Source organism: Bufo bufo, chromosome 8, assembly GCF_905171765.1.
Source record: "Bufo bufo chromosome 8, aBufBuf1.1, whole genome shotgun sequence".
NCBI lineage: Eukaryota > Metazoa > Chordata > Amphibia > Anura > Bufonidae > Bufo > Bufo bufo.
The window spans coordinates 182533522-182557112 of record NC_053396.1 but is presented as its reverse complement, the minus strand read 5'-3'; the positions used below and the strand labels follow the sequence as shown (position 1 = coordinate 182557112).

The 23591-nt window shown below is 46.1% G+C and overlaps 1 protein-coding gene across 2 annotated transcripts in view; it reads right to left on the bottom strand.

Annotated features, from left to right (window-relative positions):
- The window catches only part of EGLN2 (egl-9 family hypoxia inducible factor 2), a 43953-nt gene extending 20573 nt beyond the window's left edge, over window positions 1-23380 (bottom strand). For both annotated transcript variants that reach the window (XR_005780769.1, XM_040442692.1), the window contains exons 1-2: window positions 22990-23380; window positions 21709-22829 (exon numbers count right to left, since the gene is read on the bottom strand). Coding sequence is in view for 1 of the 2 variants with exons in the window: in XM_040442692.1 (XP_040298626.1) it covers window positions 21709-22635 (927 nt within the window). In the remaining variant the exon portion in view is untranslated. The remainder of the gene's footprint in view (window positions 1-21708; window positions 22830-22989) is intronic.
- Between the last annotated feature and the right edge of the window lie 211 nt (window positions 23381-23591).

Here is a 23591-nt window from a genome sequence, read left to right as displayed (position 1 = left end):
GAACTGCCACTGAACCACCAATGGCTTTAATACTGAGGGGTTGGGGGGCGCACTGCGCCACCAATGTTTATTATACTGGGGTGTTGAGGGGGGGGTGCACTGCGCCACCAATGAAGATAACTGACCTGTTCACTGTCATAGAGGTCGGGTGCCGGCTATTTGATTCCGGCACCCGCCTCCTGTATTTGTATTAACAGGTCAGTTATCTTCATTGGTGGCGCAGTGGCCACAGACCCTCCCCTCTTCCTTCTGTCTCTCTTCCTATTGGCGGCGGCAGCAGCACAGGGGGGAGGGAGAGACTCCTTTTCCACTGCGCTGCTGAGAACAACATCGGCGGCAGGGCAGAAAACGATCATTTCCTAAAAAGTCTTGTAGGCCATTTGTAAATTCTAAGTTGCATTGGCAACCATTTTGGTCGCCATCTGGAGCCCTGGATTGGTGGTCTGACCTGAGGTATAATGAAAAATATTTTTTTCTTAATGTCCCCCTCTAAAACCTAGGTGTGTCTTATAGGGCGAAAAATACAGTAAGTAAAAAAATATTAGACTTGATCATTTATTTACCGAGGAAAATGATCCAATATCACATCTCTCTGAGTGGCAAAATTATATGAACCTTTAGGATTAGCAGCTACTTTGAAGGTGAAATTAGAGTCTAGTTAGAAGGTGAAATTACAGTTTTCAATCAATGGGATGACAACCAGGTGTGAGCGGGTGACCTGCACAGGGATCTATCAATGTCTGATCTTTACAACACATGTTTGTGGAAGTGTATCATGGCACGAACAAAGGAGATTTGTGAGGCCCTCAGAAGAAGAGATGATGATGCTCAACTGGCTCGAAAAGGTTAAAAAAACATCTTTGTAGAATATTCTGAAAGGTTTACAAACGTTCAAGCACCACTGTTGGTCAGATGTTTAATCCTTCTTTCAGGACTGCATTTCTATTAAACGATTTGTCTAACATACTGAGATATTTAAAGGGATTCTCTAGGATTTTGATATTAATATATCTGATCGGGCACCCCTGTTGATTAGTTGTATGAAGAGGCTGTGGCAACCTGTGAGAGCTACGGCCATGTGACGACATATTCAAAAGTCACATGACCTAAGCGCAGCTCAGTTCCATTCAAGTGAATGGGCCTGAGCTGCGATACCAAGCACAGCCACTATCCAGAGGACGGCACTGTGCTTGGTAAGCTGTGAGGAGGATATGGTGAGCGCAATGGCTTCCTCAAGCATCTGATCGACGGGGCTGTCAGGAGTCAATATGAAAATCCCAGATAACCCATTTAATAATCCTACTCTGGGAGCATCTCATCCGAGCAAGCTCCTGCTCAACAGATAATCTATGTTTTCAGCTATTCTAAGACATTCAGAAGATAAGATGACCTCCTGCTCATTCCAGTGTATCCAAGCCTACAAGCTCAGTGTTATTATACAATAAATTGCCCTCAACTTTCCCAACTCTGGCCCCACTTGCGTCACCACTGTAGAAGCCCTCACAATATCCTGAAGATAAATCGCTTCATGTTAGGGGCCACCACATTCCTGTGGTCTACTCTTAAAGGAGCAAAGAAGAAGCTAATGTGCCAACTCAGGTGCAGATATCCAGAGGGGAGGATTTTTATAACATACACAGGGGCATAACTATTTGAGATGTAGAGATAGCCACTGCAACCAGGCCCTTCTGCCACATATGAAGGGCATTGTACTATAAATGGCACATGGTAGGAACGAGGGGTGTTATAGATTTTGCTTTGGAGCAATGCACAAGTATTGACCACTAGGTTTTGAACAAACTACTGTGACCGGTTCACTTAGGCCCAGATGGTAAGGAAACTTTAGACAAAAGTTCCATCTACACCAGTGACACTAGGCCAGTGATGGCTAACCTCCGGCACTCCAGTTGTGGTGAAACGATGACTCCCAGCATGCTCCATTCATCTCTATGGATTTCTGAGAACAGCCAAGCAAGTGTGCATTTTGGGAGTTGTAATTTTACCACAGCTGGAGTGCCGGAGGTTAGCCATCACAGTGTTAGGCTATTCTCCAAGTTACTTTCCACTGTCTACTCGAGAGTGCTCAAGACTCATGATGGCCACCACAACATGGCTCAAAATGCAGCAGTAAAATTTACAGTTTGAGCCTGGAGTCTAAGTGACTACTTTCTACCCCATGTACATCCAGAGGCAATACAGCAGATCATAAACGACCCCAACCAATGATTTGACGGGGCAACCTCCAAAAAAACATATACCACCACCAGTGGTTCATATGCAGCAATTTTCATATACTGGACGACCCCTTTAAGCTAAGGATCGTGTATTTGGACAAGTCTACGTCATGGTCATGAAATAGAACTAACAGTATTGCAGCCTTAAAAACAGGCATGTCAGGGGTTAATAAAGAGCTGTAAAGCCCACACATTATGAGCTGCCTGTATATAAGGTTTCCTTTAACCACAGGATCTATGCAGCTAAAGATAAGCCAACGTCAAAGAGCAGTATTTGAACCTATGACCTGGTGACTCATGAGTATCTGCCTGCTGAGATATTAATCAATCAAAGTACGGCAGACAGAACATATATATCTATATGGTCAGGCTTTGTATAAAGTCATGTTCCCACTAATGGACTTTCCCATACCTTATCCCCATGCTTCACGAAGGCTCTGTTCAAAACGCGTTTAGTTGTTGCCACGCGCACACACCTAAAGTAAGGTAATCCAGGAAAATCTACCAACGATACCAGATATAAGCAACAATATGCCATAGAGCGCATGAATCTACCACTGATGCCCATTGTACAAAAAAAAAAAGAATTTTAAAATCACATAAAACCATTCACTAAGTTAACAATTATGCTTTCCGAGCTGAAAGATACAATGGTCGGAAGGATGTTCTCTGGCCAAACCTAGGATATTTACACCTCGAAAGGTGGCATACATCCGCATTGATCAAAAAATGTATAGGCTGGTTTGCAGGATACCACTGTATGGAATGGCATAGTCAACACCCTGTAAACTGAAAAATAAGACAAGACAAAAAATTTAATTATAGTTATAAAAAAATAAAAAAAACACCACTTGTAGCTCACACTGCCGCTTCTAGCCGAGCCCTCATCCACCATAAACTATATACCCAATATATCAAAATGAATATAATGGAATGGAGACATCGTAAAAGTTGCACTTTGTGTTATTTAAAAAAAAAAAAGTGAGAAAATGTCAAAAGAGTATTTATTCCTCTTTTTTTTGGTACATTTTTCTGGGTATAAAAAAAAATACTAAAAGAAAAATGGCATAAAAATAAAACCTCACGTATCACCGAAAAAAAAAATGTACACGTATGTACTGAAAAAAAAGGAAAATGTGTCTGCTCAGAAAGGTGAGGAGGGTATGGTATATATCCTAGTCGTAAAATGGTTAAGGTACGCTATATTCTGGACAAAACTGATGCCTTACAGTGTCCGAATTTCGGATTGGAGAAGCGCCAATTGATGACAAATGTATCATTTTCATCAGCCTCTTCCACAGATTGATGCAAAGTGTATTGGGAGTGAACGATCGCTATCACGATCATTCCTCCATCATTTCGTTGTACTGATTAACGGCAGCATATCCCTGATTACAAAGGATGACATGCTGCCTATAATCGGCATCTTTTATACAAGCATTGGTTTGTCAGCTGATCTGCGGAACAATATGGACCAGTTTTCGGCAAAGTGCGTTACTATGAACCTTATTCCCGATTCCTAGCCATGTAATAAGACCTTTACTGTAAAAGTGACAACTTTTGCATCTGTTCTCTCTTGTGGAACCCCCTGATCAGATTCTGAGAAACCTGCATGTGGAGAATTAAATATCCAGTTGCCTGATCCACATTTCCTACAATATCTGCCATCGGAGGAGAGTCAGGACGCCCCCATACACAGTAGATAGGTGACCAGTCCCGATAAAATCAATCAGATTGGACAGACTTTCACTTGGGGTGTATGGTCAGCGTGACCCAAAACTATGAAGCTGAATCCAACACTATATGATATACAATCGAGGGTGGATTTGGCATTTGTGGGGCCCCAAGCAAAGTTATCTCTGGGGGTCCCTGTTGCACGGCTTAGCTCCGCCTGATTGCACCGCCAACCTTCACCTTTTACACCGCTAAGCTCTGCTCCCGTTGTACCACTCAACATAGCAGCGCAGCTCAACTGTTGGAAAGGGCCCCACTGGGCCCCTTGTGCATCTGAACTGTGTCTGTCCCTAATCTAGCCATTTTTTTCAGCCACCCACTTGTCCCAGCCGGGGGACCTTGATCTCCTGGGCCCCAAGCATTTTCTTGGTTTGCACCATGGTAAAGCCAGCCCTTATTGTCTAGAAAAGTGTAAAAGATTACTCGCATCACAACCATTCACAAAAGAGTTTTTGTTTCCTCGCACAGGTACGGAAGAAAAGGCAGGGGAGAGCAATTTAAAGGCTCCATCGCCACTTGTATTTACAGCTACAATAAAGGTTCTTGGTACATAGAGTTCCCCGATCTCAAACGCAGACGTCACTGGCAATGAACGGGTTACTGGTAGCCGTACTGTTGTGACGGTCGGAGAACAGCATTTTCGTCATTTTTGGAATTGTTTTCCGGCTGCTCTGTGTACGTGTGTTTGGGATTCCAGAGCTAAACTCCCTGCACACATAGGGGAGCTGTGAACGGCCAATGAAATGCATGGCCTCAGCTGTCATCCGTCCAAGGAATTTCTTTCCGAATGCTACCGGGATGGTCACTGGGGTCCACTCCCTATCTGGAAATATACGTTTCGCAGGGCCATAAAATTTACAGCTCCATCCCATATATATATATATATAGCGTTCCGGCAGATTTACATTTTACAGATGTGAGGTACCCGCAGTATAAAACTATAGAGGAAAAAAGATCACAATAGACATCGATCGGGTTATACATAAAATCTTCGCTTCCACTTATCGGACGTATTCTCGGAACAAGTATCTCCCCCCATTTAATCTCTACAACATCATTCGCTCAAATCCAATTCACGCCGTGTTTGCACAGGGCGATGTGTTGGCAACGCGATCAGCTTAAAAACGGGTATGACCAAATGTCAGCTGATCGGCGCTCATGAGCGTCGAAAGTCCCAATCACCCCCCTGTGTAAATGGGCCTAAAATAGACACGTCACCACCGTAATTCCGCAATGCCTTGTAGGACCAGCTCAGCTGAATATAATGATACCTTCCTCTTAGCCATCTGTTGCTTCATTCTGGAGAAAAAGTACATTTAATTCATATGCAAATGAGCAGTTAAGTGCACGGAGGGCGGGCCCAAGCCACTCTGTGCAACCTTTCTCCTTCTGCTTTCTCTGCCAGCCCCTTCCATTTTCCTCTTCAATGACTATGAAGGAGCCTGGCCCTGTCAATCAAGAAGAAGAAGGAAGTAGGAAGAGCAAGGGTGCACCGAGTGGCTTGGGTCCGCCCTCAGTGCACATAACTGCTAGATTTGCATATGAATAAAAAATTATCTTTTTCCAGAATGAAGAAACGGATCACTAATTGAAAGGTATCATTACATTCAGCCCAGTTAGCCCTACAAGGAATTGGTTTACCAGTGAATGTCCTGGCGATAGACCCTTATGGCTTACCACTAGGAAGTGAAAGGATAGGAGAAGCACTGGTTTAGCTATTTCCAGTAGTTCCATTGCGGTGAACGTAGACGTGGCTCTGCTTGCGTGGCCTGCTCTCCATTCAATGCTATGGGACTTCTGAAAATAGGTGAGCACGGCTCCTCTGCTATTTTTGGAAGTCTCTTAGCAGTGAATGGAGAGGTCGCCCCATTCTGGAGATAGGAGCAGGTTCCCGAAGTAGGACCCACATCAACTTGACATTTGGGGCCAGGTTCGGACTGGGAACTTAGAGGCCCTGGAAAAAAATACTAAAAGTGGCCCCATTTTGTAGTCAGGTCCAAATTGATGGAAGGCAGGGCCAACAATACCATATTGTGGCATATTATACCACCCCCAACAGAGCCAAATACCACAGTCCATCATAAAATACTGTCAGCAGCACAAAATTGATCCCCAAAAACTTCCACGAGCCGGCCGTGAGGAGGGCCCAGGTGGCCTCCCGGGTATCGGCCCACCGGGAAATTTTCCTGTAAGGTCTATGGCTAATCCGCCCCTGTTTGGGGCGTATCCCAGCTATATAACAAAAACTTTGAGATGGAACAACCCTCTTAAGACAGAGTCTGCAAGAAGCAAATATCAATACTACGGTATAGAAAGCGTCGTACTGATTTGGAAGCCCAACCCCATAGAGATCGAGACTACATGCAGGACAGATGACACTGGAGAGGACAGAGATGTGGGGACCACGATTATCAAGAAAAAGTTTATACTAATTAGCATAAGGAAGAATAGTACTGCACACCCACAGGAAAAACACAAAAAAAACACAGACCCCCAATGTCCTCCCTGGTCTTCAGCATCATCTGTACCTCTTTTTACAAAAATGTTTAATCAAAAAAATCCAGGAAGGGGGCAAACCTTCTTATTCTGTTGGGTTAATGACTCCGAAACATGTATAAAAATTCTGCATGCTGCTTATTTGTCACTAAAACTGCTACAACTTAGGCCTCATGCACACGGCTGTTGTTTGGGTCCGCATCCGAGCAGCTGTTTTGGCGGCTCGGATGCGGACCCATTCACTTCAATGGGGCCCGTAAAAGATGCGGACAGCACTCCGTGTGCTGTCCGCATCCGTTGCTCCGTTCCGTGGCCCCGCTAAAAAAATATATACGCGCTTTGCGGACAAGAATAGGCATTTATATTGAAGGCTCTCCGTGCCGTTCTGCAAATTGCGGAACGCGCACGGACGCCATCCGTGTTTTGCGGATCCGCGATTTGCGGACCGCAAAACACACCACGGTCGTGTGCATGAGGCCTTACTCTGCAGTTTCTGCTCTTGTGGTACGTAGCACATCCCGACGATCAAACAGAGTGTGGTTCATTTTTTACATGTGGTCGTAACGTTTTTTTAACACGACATAAGGGCTCACGCACACGACCGTAGCCTGTTTTGCAGTCCACAAATTGCAGATCCGCAGCACGCGGATACCGGTCCTGTGTATTCCGCATTTTGCAGAGCAAAACATCCTGGCTCTGTATCTGAACCGCACAAAATGCAGATCAGATGCGGAAAAGAAATATGTTCGTGTGCATGAGCCCTAAGCCAAAATATAATCCACAGAGGTCTGACTCGTGCATAAAGGAAGTGAAAACATTTTTTTTTAGAAAAAGTCTTTTTTACACTTTTCGTTAATAAATGACATTACATGACACCATATTTCAGTGGATGACGACTTTAGAAGCTAGTTAGACACGTGTTGGAAATAATCTATTACAATTTTTATATCTAGAAACTACTTAGGCACTTGGGCTCATTGCCTTCTGGGATGTGCCCGGCCCTATGCCAACATACCATCGCTCGTAGATGGCAAGCCAAGTCTGCACCTGTTGTGTGTGGTAAGATATTAACGGCATGTGAAGGATCCCACTAATAACTCATCTAACAACCAGGGGTGCACCTAGTCTATCTGCTGCTTGAGGCCAATTTCTTAACCTAACCCCTTTGCCACAATGAAAGCGCTCATTGCCCATGGCCCTTCTGCTGCTCCCCTTTTTGCCCCTTCCTGGTGCTGCCTGAGGCAACTGCCTCACCTGGCCTCATTCATGGTGCACCCGTGCAAACGACCTTACCCACAGAAAAATATGTTTCTGCTTCAATCCTAAGATATACCAATATTTGACAGAGGATCAGAAATAACTTCATATCTAAGATGACCCTCAGACTGTCCCCCAAGTTCTGCCATCAAGGCAAACAGGAATTGGACAGGACAGCCTCAACCAATCAAATTCTTCATTTTCCAGGTTCGCAGCCATCTATCAAGATTCGAAATATAAATAACATCCACGGTAAGGCACCTAAATGGCTCATCTGTGGAGGTGCTGGTGAAGATACAGTAGCCCTCAGCTGAACACCAGCTACTTTATGTTTATGGCCATCTCAGGTTTCCAAGTTCAAGTGAAACACGTCCTCCAGGAGCCAATGCCACTAACTTTTTATTTTATTTTTCGTGTATTTGTATTTTTTTAGCTGCCAGTTTGGGGTACAAATATGCATTTTATTTTTACTACAGGATAAACTGCAGAGGAATACCAAAAATGTCTAGATTACATAAGAATAACAAAAAACCTGTTTGTGGGTTTTATGCCCTTGTTCAACTATTTTATTTAGGTTTTTTTAATTATTTTTTTTCTTACATTTTTATGCACTGATTTCAGGCTAATTATCGGGAACAAGGGTTCATACGAATGCTCGTTCCCGATAACCGGCTCCTATAATCGAGCAGCAAACGCTTGTTCATTTGGCTGATGGCCATCTGCAATCAGGATGAAAGATGCCCGATCATCGGAGGCACTTCTCCCTGTGTAATCATGGATGTGCTTCCGATAATGAATAGAACAGAGTGAGGGAGGAATGACTGTGTAGCGATCATTCCTCCCCCATTCAGTTTGCATCGGCCTCAGGCTGGTCATACACGTCACACTGATGTTGGCTGAATCCACCAATTTCGGTTGAACTGGCTGACCACTAAGGTGTGTAGGGTTGTCCTGACTCTGGGGAAAGAAGGATTGGGCATGTTGGCTTACTCCTCTCTCCCCACTGAAAACACATGTATGCTCCACCGAGCGTGGGTCGGGAGGAATAGCTGGCTAGTGTGGAAACATTTCACCAACAACTATCAGACGTTCATAGACACCTTAAAGGCCCCCATGCACATTAGACTACTGTTCCCACAACCTGTCGTTTTTTGCAGGACCAGCGGACAATCTAAGATGCATGGGGAGCCCCCAACTCTCCCCCAACATATGATTTCAATGCCCAATCCTTCTGTTCTCCTGGAAGATAAGCCGCCGCTAGAGGTGTTCATCAGAGGTCGCCTCCTCTCGACTCACTGAGAACATGTACGACTTGGGACAGATAGATGTCGGATGGCCCAGCGCTTGGCCTACAGACAGACAAAGCAGTGAGATGTGGGGTGCGCTACAACCCATAATAGGTCTACAGAGAGTCACATTATGTGTGACAGGTATTAAAAAAAAAAAAAAAAGTAAATTACGGTACATTGACAAACTGGGACATTTCCAGAAAAAAAGTTGTTAAACTTGAGAGAATTTCTTGTAATGTTGTGAAATGTGCAAACTGATCTATTATCAGTCAATTATGGCGTGAAGGTGATTTACACAACCCAAAGTAGGTGCAGGTCGAAGGAAAACCAGGTATCCTCAGATACTACTAACCACACCATGTAACATGTAAAGTAACCCAGGTACTACCACGGCACGTAATGTGTCCAGCAACCCAGATATTACTACACCGGGTAATGTGTCAGGTAACCTAGATATTACTACACCAGGTAATGTGTCAGGTAACCCAGATATTACTACAGCAGGTAATGTGTCCAGCAACCCAGATATTAATACACCATGTAATGTGTCCAGCAACCCAGATATTACTACACCGGGTAATGTGTCAGGTAAGCTAGATACTACTAGACCAGGTAATGTGTCCGGTAACCTAGATATTACTACACCAGGTAATGTGTTCAGCAACCCAGATATTACTAGACCAGGTAATGTGTCAGGTAAGCTAGATACTACTAGACCAGGTAATGTGTCCGGTAACCTAGATACTACACCAGGTAATGTGTCCAGTAACTTAGATACTACTAGACCAGGTTCTGTATAAAGTAACCCAGATATTACCACACCAGGAAATATGTACAGCAATCCAGATACTACTACACCATGTAATATGTAATGTAACCCAGATACTACCCCGACACATAATGTGTCCAGTAACCCAGATATTACTACACCAGGTAATATGTCCAGTAATCCATATTCTACCACAACAGGTAATGTATACAGTAAGCCAGATACTACTACACCAGGTAATGTATACAGTAAGCCAGATACTACTACACCAGGTAATGTATACAACAAGCCAGATACTACTACACCAGGTAATGAGACCAGTAACCCACATACTACCACACCTACGCCCTGTTGTTTTGTAGGGACACAACCATATGAACAGATATAAACCTACCCATGTCCTACAGAGATACAACCACAATATGACAGATATACATCTATCCAGACCATGTAGAAATACTGCTATATCTTGATGGACATATACTAACATACTAAACACATACTATTGTGCAAGTGCACATATCCACAAAAGCCACCTTCAATACAACTATTAATGTACAATTGGCAGGCATACACCAACCCAAGTCCACTAGAGATATAAATTCAATTACTACATTTTACCTGCCAGCCATTATCAATGCACTGTATGGCGGTACTGTATTACGGCACTATAGGAGCATCTTAAGACATTGTTATTCACAGCACTGCATGGTAGTTTAATCTGAGTACTATAAAGCAGTTTTATTTGAATCGTATACTATACTGATCTGCATTATGTTAGTATTATTTAGGCACAGTATGACGGTATTTAGATCAGTTAAGAGAACCCAGCAGCCCCATGTCAGCAGACCTCCCAGGCTGGCATTTGTGCAGACTGTACGTTCTCCTGGGTCAGTACGGGTTAATGCTGTAGTCCAGAGTATCAGGGTGACTCAGTATCTGGCGCTGCGTAGTAATCATTAACCAGCCCGGAGCTTATCTCAGGCCTCAGGTTGAGGAATACAGGCTGAGGGTACATGATGTTTTGCTGAAGAAGTACGTCCATTATAGCCGCACTACAATGCCCGCACATCCCTCGAGATCAGATTCGACTTCTTAATGACTACTTCCATGACACGTTTTTCTGCAGTGAACGATTAAAGTTTACGAAATTCAGGACCTTGAGGTTTTATTTCTCCTGTCAGGTTCTGTCTACTCATGCCGTGATGTTGGAGCCTACTGGGCGGACGTACATTCAGGACTTCCCCATATGGGAAACGTATTACTGGAAACAGAGAGGAGGACCTTTTTTATTTTGAGCAGATGCTACTGCTGCCCAACAGGAAATTAGAAAAATACCACAAAGGCTTCGTTCACATTTCCGTTTTTTCACTGACTCCTGTCCGCATTTTCCATGGACAGCACACGTACCCATTGATTGTAATTAGTGTTGAGCAAATCGAAGTATCCGAAGTGGACTTCGATCCGAATTTCAGGGGAAATTCGATTCACCAGAAAGCCGGATTTTCTCATGCTTTGTGGTAACAAAATCAATTTTCCCTGAAATGGGGGAGAAAAAAAACAAAAAACAAACTCATCTCATCCATTTGATCGCGTACAGGCCGCCGCAGCCATCTTGATTGAAGATCCAGCGCAAAATCGTGTGCGCAGTGACGTAGGATGTCCCCACGCTGGGCGGCGTCATGACGTCATCACGCACCATGCGGGATTTCACGCTGGATTTTTAATCAAGATGGCCACAGCAGCCTTTACGCATTCAAATGGGAGGAGTATTTATTTTTTTTCTCACCGGATTAACCCCTGAAAGCCACAATGTGCATCTCAGATGCCACTATCAACGATGAACGCAGCATCCGAGAGGTTCAATGATAGGGGGCCCCGCAATCGCCGTTCCCCATTATTGTGTCCGCTTCTGTGACAAAGTGACAAAGTCATTCGTTACAAAGCGAATTTTTTTTTGTAAAATTCGGTGAAGAAGCAGAATAGAATTTTTAAGAACTTCGCTCATTTCTAAGGCCTCATGCACACGGCCGTTGTTTTGGTCCGCATCCGAGCCGCAGTTTTTGCAGCTTGGATGTGGACCCATTCACTTCAATGGGGCCGGAAAAAATGCGGAAAGCAGTCTGCGTGCTGTCCGCATCCGTTGCTCCGTTCCGTGGTCCGCAAAAAAAATATAACCTGTCCTATTCTTGTCCGTTTTGCGGACAAGAATAGGCAGTCATATCAATGGCTGTCCGTGCCATTCCGCAAATTGCGGAACACACACGGACACCATCCGTGTTTTGCGGATCCGCAATTTGCGGTCGTGTGCACGAGGCCTAATTGTAATATATGTAATATATCACACATCAGTAGTTTTCCACGGAGACATGCACTACTTTGGTTCAGAAGGCGAACCAACCCTGCCCATTGAAGTCTATGGTTTTGTGAAAAACAAAGACACAACACTGATGGCGCCCGTGTTTAGTCGATTTTTCACTGACCACTGATAGGAGATGCTATTTGATTTCCGATTTTCGGCCTAGCAGTGTCCGTAGAACACAGATGAAGGGCAAAAAATAGACACACGGAGCAAACATGGATCCTTCACGCAGGGCCGGATTAAGAGCATCATGGGCCTGGTGCTGAGGATTTTGCTGGGCCTTTTTATGGAACTGCACTCAGTGTCTTAATTACATATATATTTTATCGATACCATTAAAGTATTTTGTTCCTGCAACTACCCCTTCATTTGGCGTCTATCTTGGCAACAGACTTCTGCGCCGCCTCCTAATCCTCTGTGCCGCCTCTCGCTCTCCCTCCCTCCCCCCTCCTCCTGCTGTAAGATCTCGCGCATACAGGGGTTGAGCGAAGTGCCGGCGCATGCGCACTTCGCTGTAAGAAGCCAAATGGAGAAGTCCGCACGGCGCATCAGGCAGAGCCTTGTGCGCAAGCGCGAGATCTTACAGCAGAAGGAGGGGGGAGGGAGGGAGAGCGAGAGGCGGCACAGAGGATTAGGAGGCGGTGCAGAAGTCTGGAAAGGCGGCCCTGGGCACGAACGGCGGCGGGTGCGGCCGGCACCTTGCATCCATTAACATCCCCTTGGGCACCTTATTTGTTTGACTGACAGGTTAGTAATAGCTGTTTTTTAGCTAAATAAGCCCACAGATGACATTTATAAGCCCACATTAGGAATCGTGAAGACGCCCTGAACATCAGCATATTTTTAGCTGACGGGTGAAACCTGGTGACAGAATCCCTTTAAAGAAATTACTGTTTCTAGCTGCTGTGGACTGTGGACTGTGGACTAGCAGCTAGAAACAGTAATTTCTTTAATGTGTTATGTTATTTAGACTGAGCTCTCAGCATGCTTAGCCAGTCAGTAATTTTCATAGTGCTGTTATGATTTATGGACACAGCTCTCAGCATGCTTAGCCAGCCTTCTATCTGGCTGTGCTTCTTGAGAGTCACAGTCCACAGGCTCAGAAACAGCCAGATAGAAGGCTGGCTAAGCATGCTGAGAGCTGTGTCCATAAATCAGAACAGCACTATGATTGCCCTCCCTTCCAACTGGATGAGTTTATCTGATACCTGCTCCAGAAGCTCCTGCTGTCTCGCGGGCTGGTGTGGCTGAGCGCTGTGGGCCGTGTGCTGGTCGAAACTGCTGAGCAGGTTGTACACAGCGCAGCGTACAGGAGGGATAACCGCGTGCGCACTGAGGTCATATCCGGCGGGCCGGCATTACAGGAACCGCACCAGCTGCTCTGACGTCCTGCCGCCGGATATCCTGTGACGTATATCCGGCGGCAGGACGTCAGAGCAGCTGGTGCTGTTCCTGTAATGCCGCGGCCCGCCGGATATGACCTCAGTAGTGATGGGAAGTTCGGATCTTTCAGATGAATCGGTTCATGAATCGGATCTTCGGTTCACTTGCGAGTCAGCTCAGCAGTCAGTGACTCAGCAAGTGAACCGAAGACTCTAGGTGCCGATGCGCATGCGCAGATGCTATCCATCCGATTCACTTGCTGCTGCTGACTCAGTCGGCTCTTCAGCTCTCTAATGAGTGAGTCCGGATCAGGAAGAGTGATTGATTATAGTGATAGTGAAGGGAAGCTGAGGCCGGACAGGAGGAGTCAGGAGCTGTCACTGTGGTGTGCATTGTTGTCTGTTGTGCATTGTTACCCACAGTGACAACAGTCTGACACTGACAGTAGTACAACGAGCCAAGTGAAGTGAAATGTGACTGCACGCACAGGGAAAACTATGTGCTGAATTGATTACAGTATTACAGTAACACAGTCACTGGCTGATAATAAAATAGTCCCCACTTAACGGAATCCATAAAGGAGATGTGAACCCACCCTTAGTTATATAGCTACTGAACGAGATGCCTTTAACATATATATCTCCTGAGAAGCCAATTTGATCCTAAAGGGTTAATTCAACCTGTAATCTAAACTCTGTGTCATCTGTCACTTCTCTTATCTCTCTGCTCCTGTCCCTTAATCTTATCACTGCTGCAACAAAAGCAGGGAGAGCCTCAGTGTAACCTGTTCTAGAGTCTGACTCACCAGAGCCTCAGCGTAACCTGTTCTAGAGTCTGACTCACCAGAGCCTCAGTGTAACCTGTTCTAGAGTCTGACTCACCAGAGCCTCAGTGTAACCTGTTCTAGAGTCTGACTCACCAGAGCCTCAGTGTAACCTGTTCTAGAGTCTGACTCACCAGAGCCTCAGTGTAACCTGTTCTAGAGTCTGACTCACCAGAGCCTCAGTGTAACCTGTTCTAGAGTCTGACTCACCAGAGCCTCAGTGTAACCTGTTCTAGAGTCTGACTCACCAGAGCCTCAGTGTAACCTGTTCTAGAGTCTGACTCACCAGAGCCTCAGTGTAACCTGTTCTAGAGTCTGACTCACCAGAGCCTCAGTGTAACCTGTTCTAGAGTCTGACTCACCAGAGCCTCAGTGTAACCTGTTCTAGAGTCTGACTCACCAGAGCCTCAGTGTAACCTGTTCTAGAGTCTGACTCACCAGAGCCTCAGTGTAACCTGTTCTAGACTCTGACTCACCAGAGTCTCAGTGTAACCTGTTCTAGACTCTGACTCACGGCTCTTTTAACTCAAAGAATCGAATGAGTCTCTAACTAATCGGATCTTTAGATTCTTTTAACCTGAGACTCATTCCATTCATTTCTATTCTTAGACTCCCTGCACTACTCAGACGACTCAGAGCTGCTAGTGCTTGCCTTGCCTCAGCTCTGATTGGTTGGTGGGCGGGGAGGGGAGGGGCTGGCAGAAGCAGCTTCCACTCTAGGATCATATTACGCTCCTCCCAGGTCCCGCCCTCAGGCACCTCCCTGCTGCCAGCGTCAGGTGAGTGTCTCTGCATTGTCTGTGCGCTATGTGACGCTGCGCTGTGTACAACAGAGGACTTTTAGCGCGGGCCGCTCCCGACGGCCTTTTGGCTGGCGGATGGGCCTATTTTATGGTAGGGGCCTGGAGCTGCAGCTCCATCAGCCCCTACGTTAATCCGGCCCTGCCTTCACGGACAACTTCATGGATGAAACATGGACGGATTTTTTTTCACTACACGTCAAATGGACACAGAAATGTCAACGCGGCCAAACACAGTTTTTTTTATTTTTTTATGTAGTGGTGTTTCCTTGTGTTTTCTTGTTCCCTTAACATTTTTCTTTTCAAATCACAACATGCTCTTGGTTTTGTTTTCAGGTGTTTGAAAAAAAATACTCGCAAGTAAAACGGCATGTGATTTGAGCTATTTTTTTACAAGTGTGTTTTTTTTATTTGAAGGGGGGGGCAAAAAAAAAAAAAAAACACTTGTAAAAAAAAGCTTGAATAAAAGATAAGCGTGGTAGCACCCTTATGGCTACCTGCACACATTGCGTATGTGCCTGCAGAAAAATCCATGCGAAAACGACTAAATAATAAACGCAGATAAATCAGCATTATCTATTTGGGGTTTTTTTGTGCGGTTTTTGTGGTTTTGCTGCCGATTTTCTGTTTATGTTAACAACGCCATTAGGCCTATTGCATATGACCGTATGGCTTTTTCAGTGTTTTGCGGTCTGTTTTTCACGGATCCGTTGTTCCGTTTCCGTTGTGTTTCCGTTTCTGTTCCGTTTTTCCGTATGGCATATACAGTATAACATAGATAAAATTGGGCTGGGCTTAACATTTTCAATAGATGGTTCAGCAAAAAACGGAACGGAAACGGAAGACATACGGATGCATTTCCGTATGTGTTCCGTTTTTTTTGCGGACCCATTGACTTGAATGGAGCCACGGAACGTGATTTGCGGGCAATAATAGGACATGTTCTATGTTAGAACGGAACAACGGAAATACGGAAACGGAATGGAGTACATTCCGTTTTTTTTGTGGAACCATTGAAATGAATGGTTCCGTATACGGAACGCAAAAAACGGCCAGTAAACGAAAAAAAAAAACGGCCGTGTGCAGGAGGCCTTAAGGTCTATGGGGAAAACCGCTCTACAGAAAGTGCAAAGGTGCGGAATGACTGAAACAAATGATATGCTGTGGATTTTAAAATCCGCAAGGAAGGGCAATTTCCACGTGAACAAAATATGCAATGGTGCACGGTGGCTCAGTGGTTAGCACTGGTGCCCTTCAGCTCTGGGGTCCCGCACCATATCCTAGCGGTGGGCAGCACAGTGGCTAGCATTGGTGCCTTGAAGCGCTGGGGTCCAGCGTTAACATCTGCATGGAGTTTGTATGTTCTCCCCGTGTTTGTGTGGGTTTCCTCTGGGTTTTCCAGATTCCTCCCACACTCCAAAGACATACTGATAGGCAAATTGGCTTCATACGAAATTGACCCTAGTGTGCATTGTGTGATAGGGTTGAGCGCCTGTATGGCAGCCACGGACTTCCCAGGGAGTCGCCTCAACCACACAACTATCCCTGCGCTCAGTCCCTGTGAGAAAAGCGCATTACAAATGTATGTCACCGTAAGGCCTGGTTCACACTTGAGCGTATTTGATACGCGCGTTTTAGTCAGACGTTTTCGGGGCGTATTACAGTGCGTTTGTGGAAATAGGAAACGTGCGTCGTACGCGCGTTCTTGCGATTGACCACAGAGGCGTCCAATGAAAAACAGCCATGTCTACACTGAGGTGTCCAATGGAAGAGACTTCCTGCGGAGCACCATCACCCTTTCCTGTGTGTTTATGTACAGAGGAGAGTGCGTTGGCTGCAGTCTCTCTGCAAACGACGACCAACTGCAGCAATAGTTGCAGCAGTGCATATAATGCGTTTGAGGAGAAGGAGACTGAGGAGGCGACGGTTCTGGGTCCATCCTGTGATTGCAAACCGACAGCAAAGAGGACAGTTCTGGGCCATGTACGATAACCTACGTGCACACGAGGAGAAATTTTGCGTTCCTGTTGAAGTCTATGGGCGCGAACGCGTGACAATACGCCCCAAAGAAGCTCCTGTACTTCTTTGGGGCGTAGGGCGTTTTACAGCGCATTCGTACGCGCTGTAAAAAAATGCAGGTGAGAACCATGCCCATAGGGAAACATGGGTTTTCGCCTGTTGAGCGTTTTACAGCGCGTAGGAACGCGCTGTAAAACACTCAGGTGTGAACCAGCCCTAAATCTCATTCACTTTGATGGTGGCGTATTACGCCGCTATGCATGAAAATCCACACAGAAAATTTTAAAGGTGTGCACTGGTAGCTTAAAGGGGTTGTCTGGGTTTAGAGCTGAATCCGGACGTCCCTCCATTTTCACCCCGGCAGCCCCCCTGACATGAGCATCGGAGCAGTTCATGCTCCGATGCTCTCCTTTGCCCTGCGCTAAATTGGGCAGGGCAAAGGCATTTTTTTCAAATCCGGGGCTCTCCATGGGGCTGCCAGGAACCCCGGTGACGTCACCGGCACTGATGGGCGGGCTTTAGCACTGCCCTAGCCAGTAAAACGGCTAGGGCAGAGCTAAAGCCCGCCCCTCAGAGCCGGTGACGTCACCAAACACACTGCCGGGCGGAAGTTTACGCCCGGCAGTGTGTTATTGAAAACAAAAGAGCCCGTGCCCTGCATGATTTAGCGCAGGGCAAGGGAGCGCATCGGAGCATGAGATGCTCCGATGCTAGCCTCAGGGGGGCTGCCTGGGTGAAAATAAGGGTATGTCCGGGTTCAGCTCTGAACCCGGACAACCCCTTTAAAGGGGTTGTCTAGTTTCTGCTTGACCAAAATAACATGAGATGAAGGGTCATGGTGCTCTCCGAGTACTCCTGACACTTCTTCCTTCGATTCGCCGCCAATGTCTATATTGCAACTGCCCCATTAAAGGGGCAAGAGTCAAGAGATCGACCTGTAATAAAGAATAGATAATTACTTACCTGGCAGATCATCCGCTGCCAGTCCGGCTCCAGGCAAGGCTCATCGAGAGCATGTGACCACTGCAGCCAAGCAATGGCCTCTTCAGTGCACCACTGAGGCCAGTACCTGGCTGCAGCAGTCACGTGTTGTCGATGTGATGTCATAGCCGCCAAGAGAGTTGGAGGGGTGGCACGGGGTGTGTCAGGTAAATAATCATCTATTTATTACAGGACGATTCCTTGACGCTTGAAACCGGACGGCCCCTTTAATGGGACAGCCGTGATTTGAAGGAAGAAGTGTCAGTGGTAATGGGAGAGTACCGTGACACTTCATCTCAAGTAACTTTGGTCATGCAGAGTCAACACATGCCATCCGTGGGTTCACAAAGGTCGGACCCCTACCCTTAAGACTCTGGTGGCACCATCTAGAGATCCGTCACCTGAGATAAGCCCTTTAAAAAATGGCTGAACAGGAAAATTATAAAGAGGCCGCGGAGGCTAATAAATGGGACGATGCCCCTAGCGACCCACCAAATTTCAGCTCTCATTTTTCTGAATCGGGTAGTAAGAATAAGGCTACTTTCACACTTGTGGCAGTGTGATCCAGCGGGCAGTTCCGTCGTTAGAACTGCCCGCCGGATCCGCTGATTTTGATGTGACTGAAAGCATTTGTGAGACGGATGCGGATCCGTCTCAAAAATGCATTGCAAGAACGGATCTGTCTCTCCACTTGTCATGCGGACAGACGGATCCGTCTTGTATTTTTTTTCCCCCATTTTTACCGGTCTGCGCATGCGCAGGCCGGAAGGACGGATCCGGCATTTCGGTATTTTGAATGCCGGATCCGGCTCTAATACATTCCTATGGGGAAAAAATGCCGGATCCGACATTCAGGCAAGTCTTCAGTTTTTTTCGCCAGAGATAAAACCGTAGCATGCTGCGGTTTTATCTTTTGCCTGATCAGTCAAAACGACTGAACTGAAGATATCCTGATGCATCCTGGACGGATTACTCTCCATTCAGAATGCATGGGGATATGCCTGATCAGTTCTTTTCCGGTATAGAGCCCCTGTGACGGAACTCTATGCCGGAAAAGAAAAACGCTAGTGTGAAAGTACCCTAAAGCAGAGATCTGATTGGCGGTTACGACAACTCTTCCACTGCTTCCTATCACTACATATAGGAGCGCATTCACATGACCGTATGTATTTTGCATACATACGGAAATATACGGATGACATCCATTTATTTTTTTGGGCGGACCCATTGTAACAATTCCTATCCTTGTCCACAAAACAGACAAGAATAGGACATGTTCTATTTTTTAAATTTTTTTTTGAGAGGCTGTGGAACGGACATGCAGATGCGGACAGGACACAGTGTTTTTGCCGCCTCGTTGAAATAAATGTCCAGATAAGGTCGTGTGAATGAGCCCTTAGTACCTGATGATGAGCACAACAAGGTACAAGTCTTTCCTCCACTTCCCCACAGATACTTCCCTTTCTCAGAGCCAACACCTTCACTATTATCTTGTAGATCGTCCCTATAGAGCGGGATCCAGTTGGAGGGGTCACTGTATATACTTAAGACCCTGAAAATCCAGTTCCACCAGATGGGAATGGTACGTGTCTTTTTGAATGCTTTGGAGGTGTATACTATAAGGTGAAATAGCTAGTTCCAAAAAAAAAAAAAAAGTGACACTGTAAGCAGTCAATGACGCTGACCCGGCAGACATCAGATACTCTGCCTGCGCTAAGGGGGAAAAAATAAATAAAAAAATCACTAAAATCTCTCCATTTAGAAAAGCTGGATGACACCCAATAGACATACATGATCATACAATGGCCCATTGCAAGGGGAAGTTAGGTGACAATCTCTATGGAATTTGGAATGGCAATCTTATTGGTTGTCACTCAGCTTTCCCAGAGGCGGATAAAACTAAGAACATATGCTGTCACATATTCCTAACAGGCCATCCTCCTCTATCATTCCAAAAAAAAATCCTCCATAGATATATCTGTTGCAGGAAAAGGCTACTTTCACACTAGCGTTTTTTTATGGATCCGTCACGGATCTGCAAAAACGCTTCCGTTACCATAATACAACCGCATGCATCCGTCATGAACCGATCCGGTCGTATTATGTCTTCTATAACCATGATGGATCCGTCTTGAAAGTCAATGGGGGACGGATCAGTTTTCTATTGTGCCAGATTGTGTCAGAGAAAACGGATCCGTCCCCTTTGACTTACATTGTGTGCCAGGACGGATCCGTTTGGCTCCGCTTCGTCAGTCGGACAGCAAAAAGCTGCAGGCGGCGTTTTGGTGTCCGCCTCCAGAGCGGAATGGAGACTGAACTGATGTATTCTGAGCGGATCTTTTTCCATTCAGAAGGCATTAGAGCAAAACGGATCCGTTTTGGACCGCTTGCGAGAGCCCTGAACGGATCTCACAAACGGAAAGCCAAAACGCCAGTGCGAAAGTAGCGTAAGCTGGGTGACAACCAGCATGGGTGCTGTTATACGTAGCTCTCGTAGACTGCTGAAAGATAAATCTGCTAAATCACGCAGTGAGCGTTCCCTTTGTGGCGCATGCAGATGCAGAGTTTCCGCACCAAGATCCGCCTGTGTGATGCAGATTTTGAAGCTCGTTTTGCCCCATATCTCACCATTGCATTCCAAACTCCACACAAGCAAATCGACAATCGAGCCAAAGTCCCAAGTGGCAAGGATGGAGTTAAAACAGCTGTGCGATAAAATAATGTTGCGTGAACGTTTAAAAAGTCGGAGGAAGGCATACAAATGTTCTTAAATGACCCCCGCTGGGTACATAAGAGCTGGCAAATCGTATTAACTTTACTGGCACGAAGATCCTGGTGTAATCCGCACCGTGTGCATGTGGGTGGGTGACAATCTCCGTGAAAGCTTTAGACTCACTGCACACATTGCGTATTACGTGCGGTTTTGCATGCAGAAAAAAACTTAGCGTAATGCTCCATCATCCGAGCGAAAGAGATTTGTATAAATATCATGTCAATTGTTTGTGCGATTCCGCACCTTCTGAAGAGCGGTTTTCTCCAGTAGACTTAACATGAACAGAAAATCTCCACAAAAATCTGCATAAAAAAAACTTACAAAAAAAACACAATAAATTTGATGCGGATTTAATGGGGATTTTCGACATACAAATACGCAATTCGTGCAGGTGTCCTTCTGATTGGTTATGTTTTTGAGACACAAAGAATAGCCGGCTCATATATCTGGTCCTCCACATTCCTGCTGTTCCTTCTTGTGACAAACAGAGTCCGAGACGTGACACTTCAGCCAGTAAGCTTTGCTCTATTTCACAATGGCTCCGTGCCCCAGTGGGCATTGCATTTATAGAAGATGAACAAACAACCTCTATGTTCTATGTAATCATCTCTACCCTACGTGACACAGCAGAGAACTATGAGGCCCACCCCTATCCTCGATGAGGGTTGTGGGATCTTTAATGGAGAATGTAATATGAAGACATTTTTGATTCGAGCCTTATAGGATTTTGAGGGTGTTTTTGTAAAATATTTTTGGGATATACTGTATATTTAGGGCTCGTCACTCACCTTGGTTCTGCCATTGATGATATAGCTGCCAAGTTGCTTGCTGCAGTTCATGATGACCTCGTCTATCCTGGACATGAGGATCCCTATGTTCTCACAGCCGGGTTCCCTTCCTTCGACCCAGGCAATCTGATCTCCCCGAATATTTTTGGAAGGTATGGTTCTCTGGCTAACAAGCTGTCCGTCTCTAAACTTCCCACTGCGGTTCAGTATCTCCACCTCATCTAAGACACGGGAACCCAAAGATTCTCCTAAAAAGTGGTCCTTGACACAAATACCATAGTACATTATGCACGGGACGATGTAGTCTAAGGCCATTCTTTGGGCAGATACTACCACACTTGGAGGTTTTGTGCTATGGTGTGCCTCGCTTCTGCAGATCTCTCTTCTCTTGCCCTCCATAGGAGGGAATCCAGAAGGTCCACTCTCTGAGGATACAACCCTGTTCTCCATTACTCCATTCCATTTTCTTTTAACAGGCAATCCATCTCTTCGACCATTGATGGTCACCAACCCGTCCTGGCCAGTGCTGCCACCATCAACCTCCCTGGAAAGAAAACCAGCCATATCCCGGTTCACTGCTGCCCCAGTCCTTACCATCGGCATCTCCCCGTTCGTTAAAACACATGGCCGAACAGTGCCAACGGCACGGATCAACAGGGGGTCTGGTTCGGCTTCAGCAGAAAAATCCTCTGTAGTGGACTCCTCCTGCTGTGGTTGATAATGGCACCTAATACCTGCGTTAAATGAGCTGACAGTAGGGTGGACATCAGACGGGTGGTGGGGTGTAGTCACTGAGAGTTGTGGAAATCCTTGTACCCCCATTCTGGCACCCTGTAAAGTAGATAGCACTCTGGACTGCCCAGGTTCTTGGCTGGATGACTTAGCTTCACTCTTTATGGGCTTCCCCCGCTGATGCACTCTATCCATGTCAGTGTCAGCATGTTCCTTGCACGTAGCACACGTCCTAGCTCCATCATCATTCAGCTCCTACTGTAGGTCACGGTGCCAGGCAGCAGAGGTAGGGCACTCATTCTACAGTACACAGATTCACCCGCTGGCTCTCCCCTCTTCTGACAGCAGTGACAGCGCCGGCTGGGGGCAATTAGACATACAACTTTGTCCTACAGAAGAGAGAACAGTTATGAGTAATCACCGACTGCCCTGCCCTACCATCGACTCCATAAGATAGGAGACCATAAATGCTGCATCAGCCCTGACTAAACATAGAAAAGCCTCCAAGAATCCAGTATATAATGCAAGACATAAAATCAAGACACTTACCCAGACAGGACCCCCTGATCTCCTCAATACGACCAGCTCAGACCATGCACTGCAGTCTGGTAGGCTGTGTCTGAGCTGGAGGAGACCACCAGACAGTGATGTTCTCAAGTAGGCAGATCTTGGAGGCTCTCTGCACCCCCAAGGCAAGGACTAAGCTGGGATGCAGGTTACTGAGGTCTACCCCCTATCTCCTATTTCTTCCCCAACCTGCAATTCTCAATAGATCCTTATAAGACCCCCCACAATAGAGGGCTGTGCAATGCTGCAAGGTTTTTTAAGGATAATCCTCTGTTCTTGTCCTAAGCATATTCAGAGGAGCTGACCTCCCTCCTGGAGCAGCAGGGCAGACCTGTGGCTGCTGCCTGACTAACACTAGTGAGCTCCCCCCTCCTTCTGGACCAAGTCTCCCCCTCCATAAGGCTTTGTGTCATATACACGTGCACCACGATCATGTGACAGGGGACAGCTGCAGTGTCAGCCAGCGGCCGCTAGAGGGAGAAGGCATCTCTTCTGCTTTTTATTTTTGTACTACTGCTGCTGCTGTTGCTACTGCTGCTTCTTTTATGGTGTGGTTGTATTGTTAACCCCTTGATTACTTTATG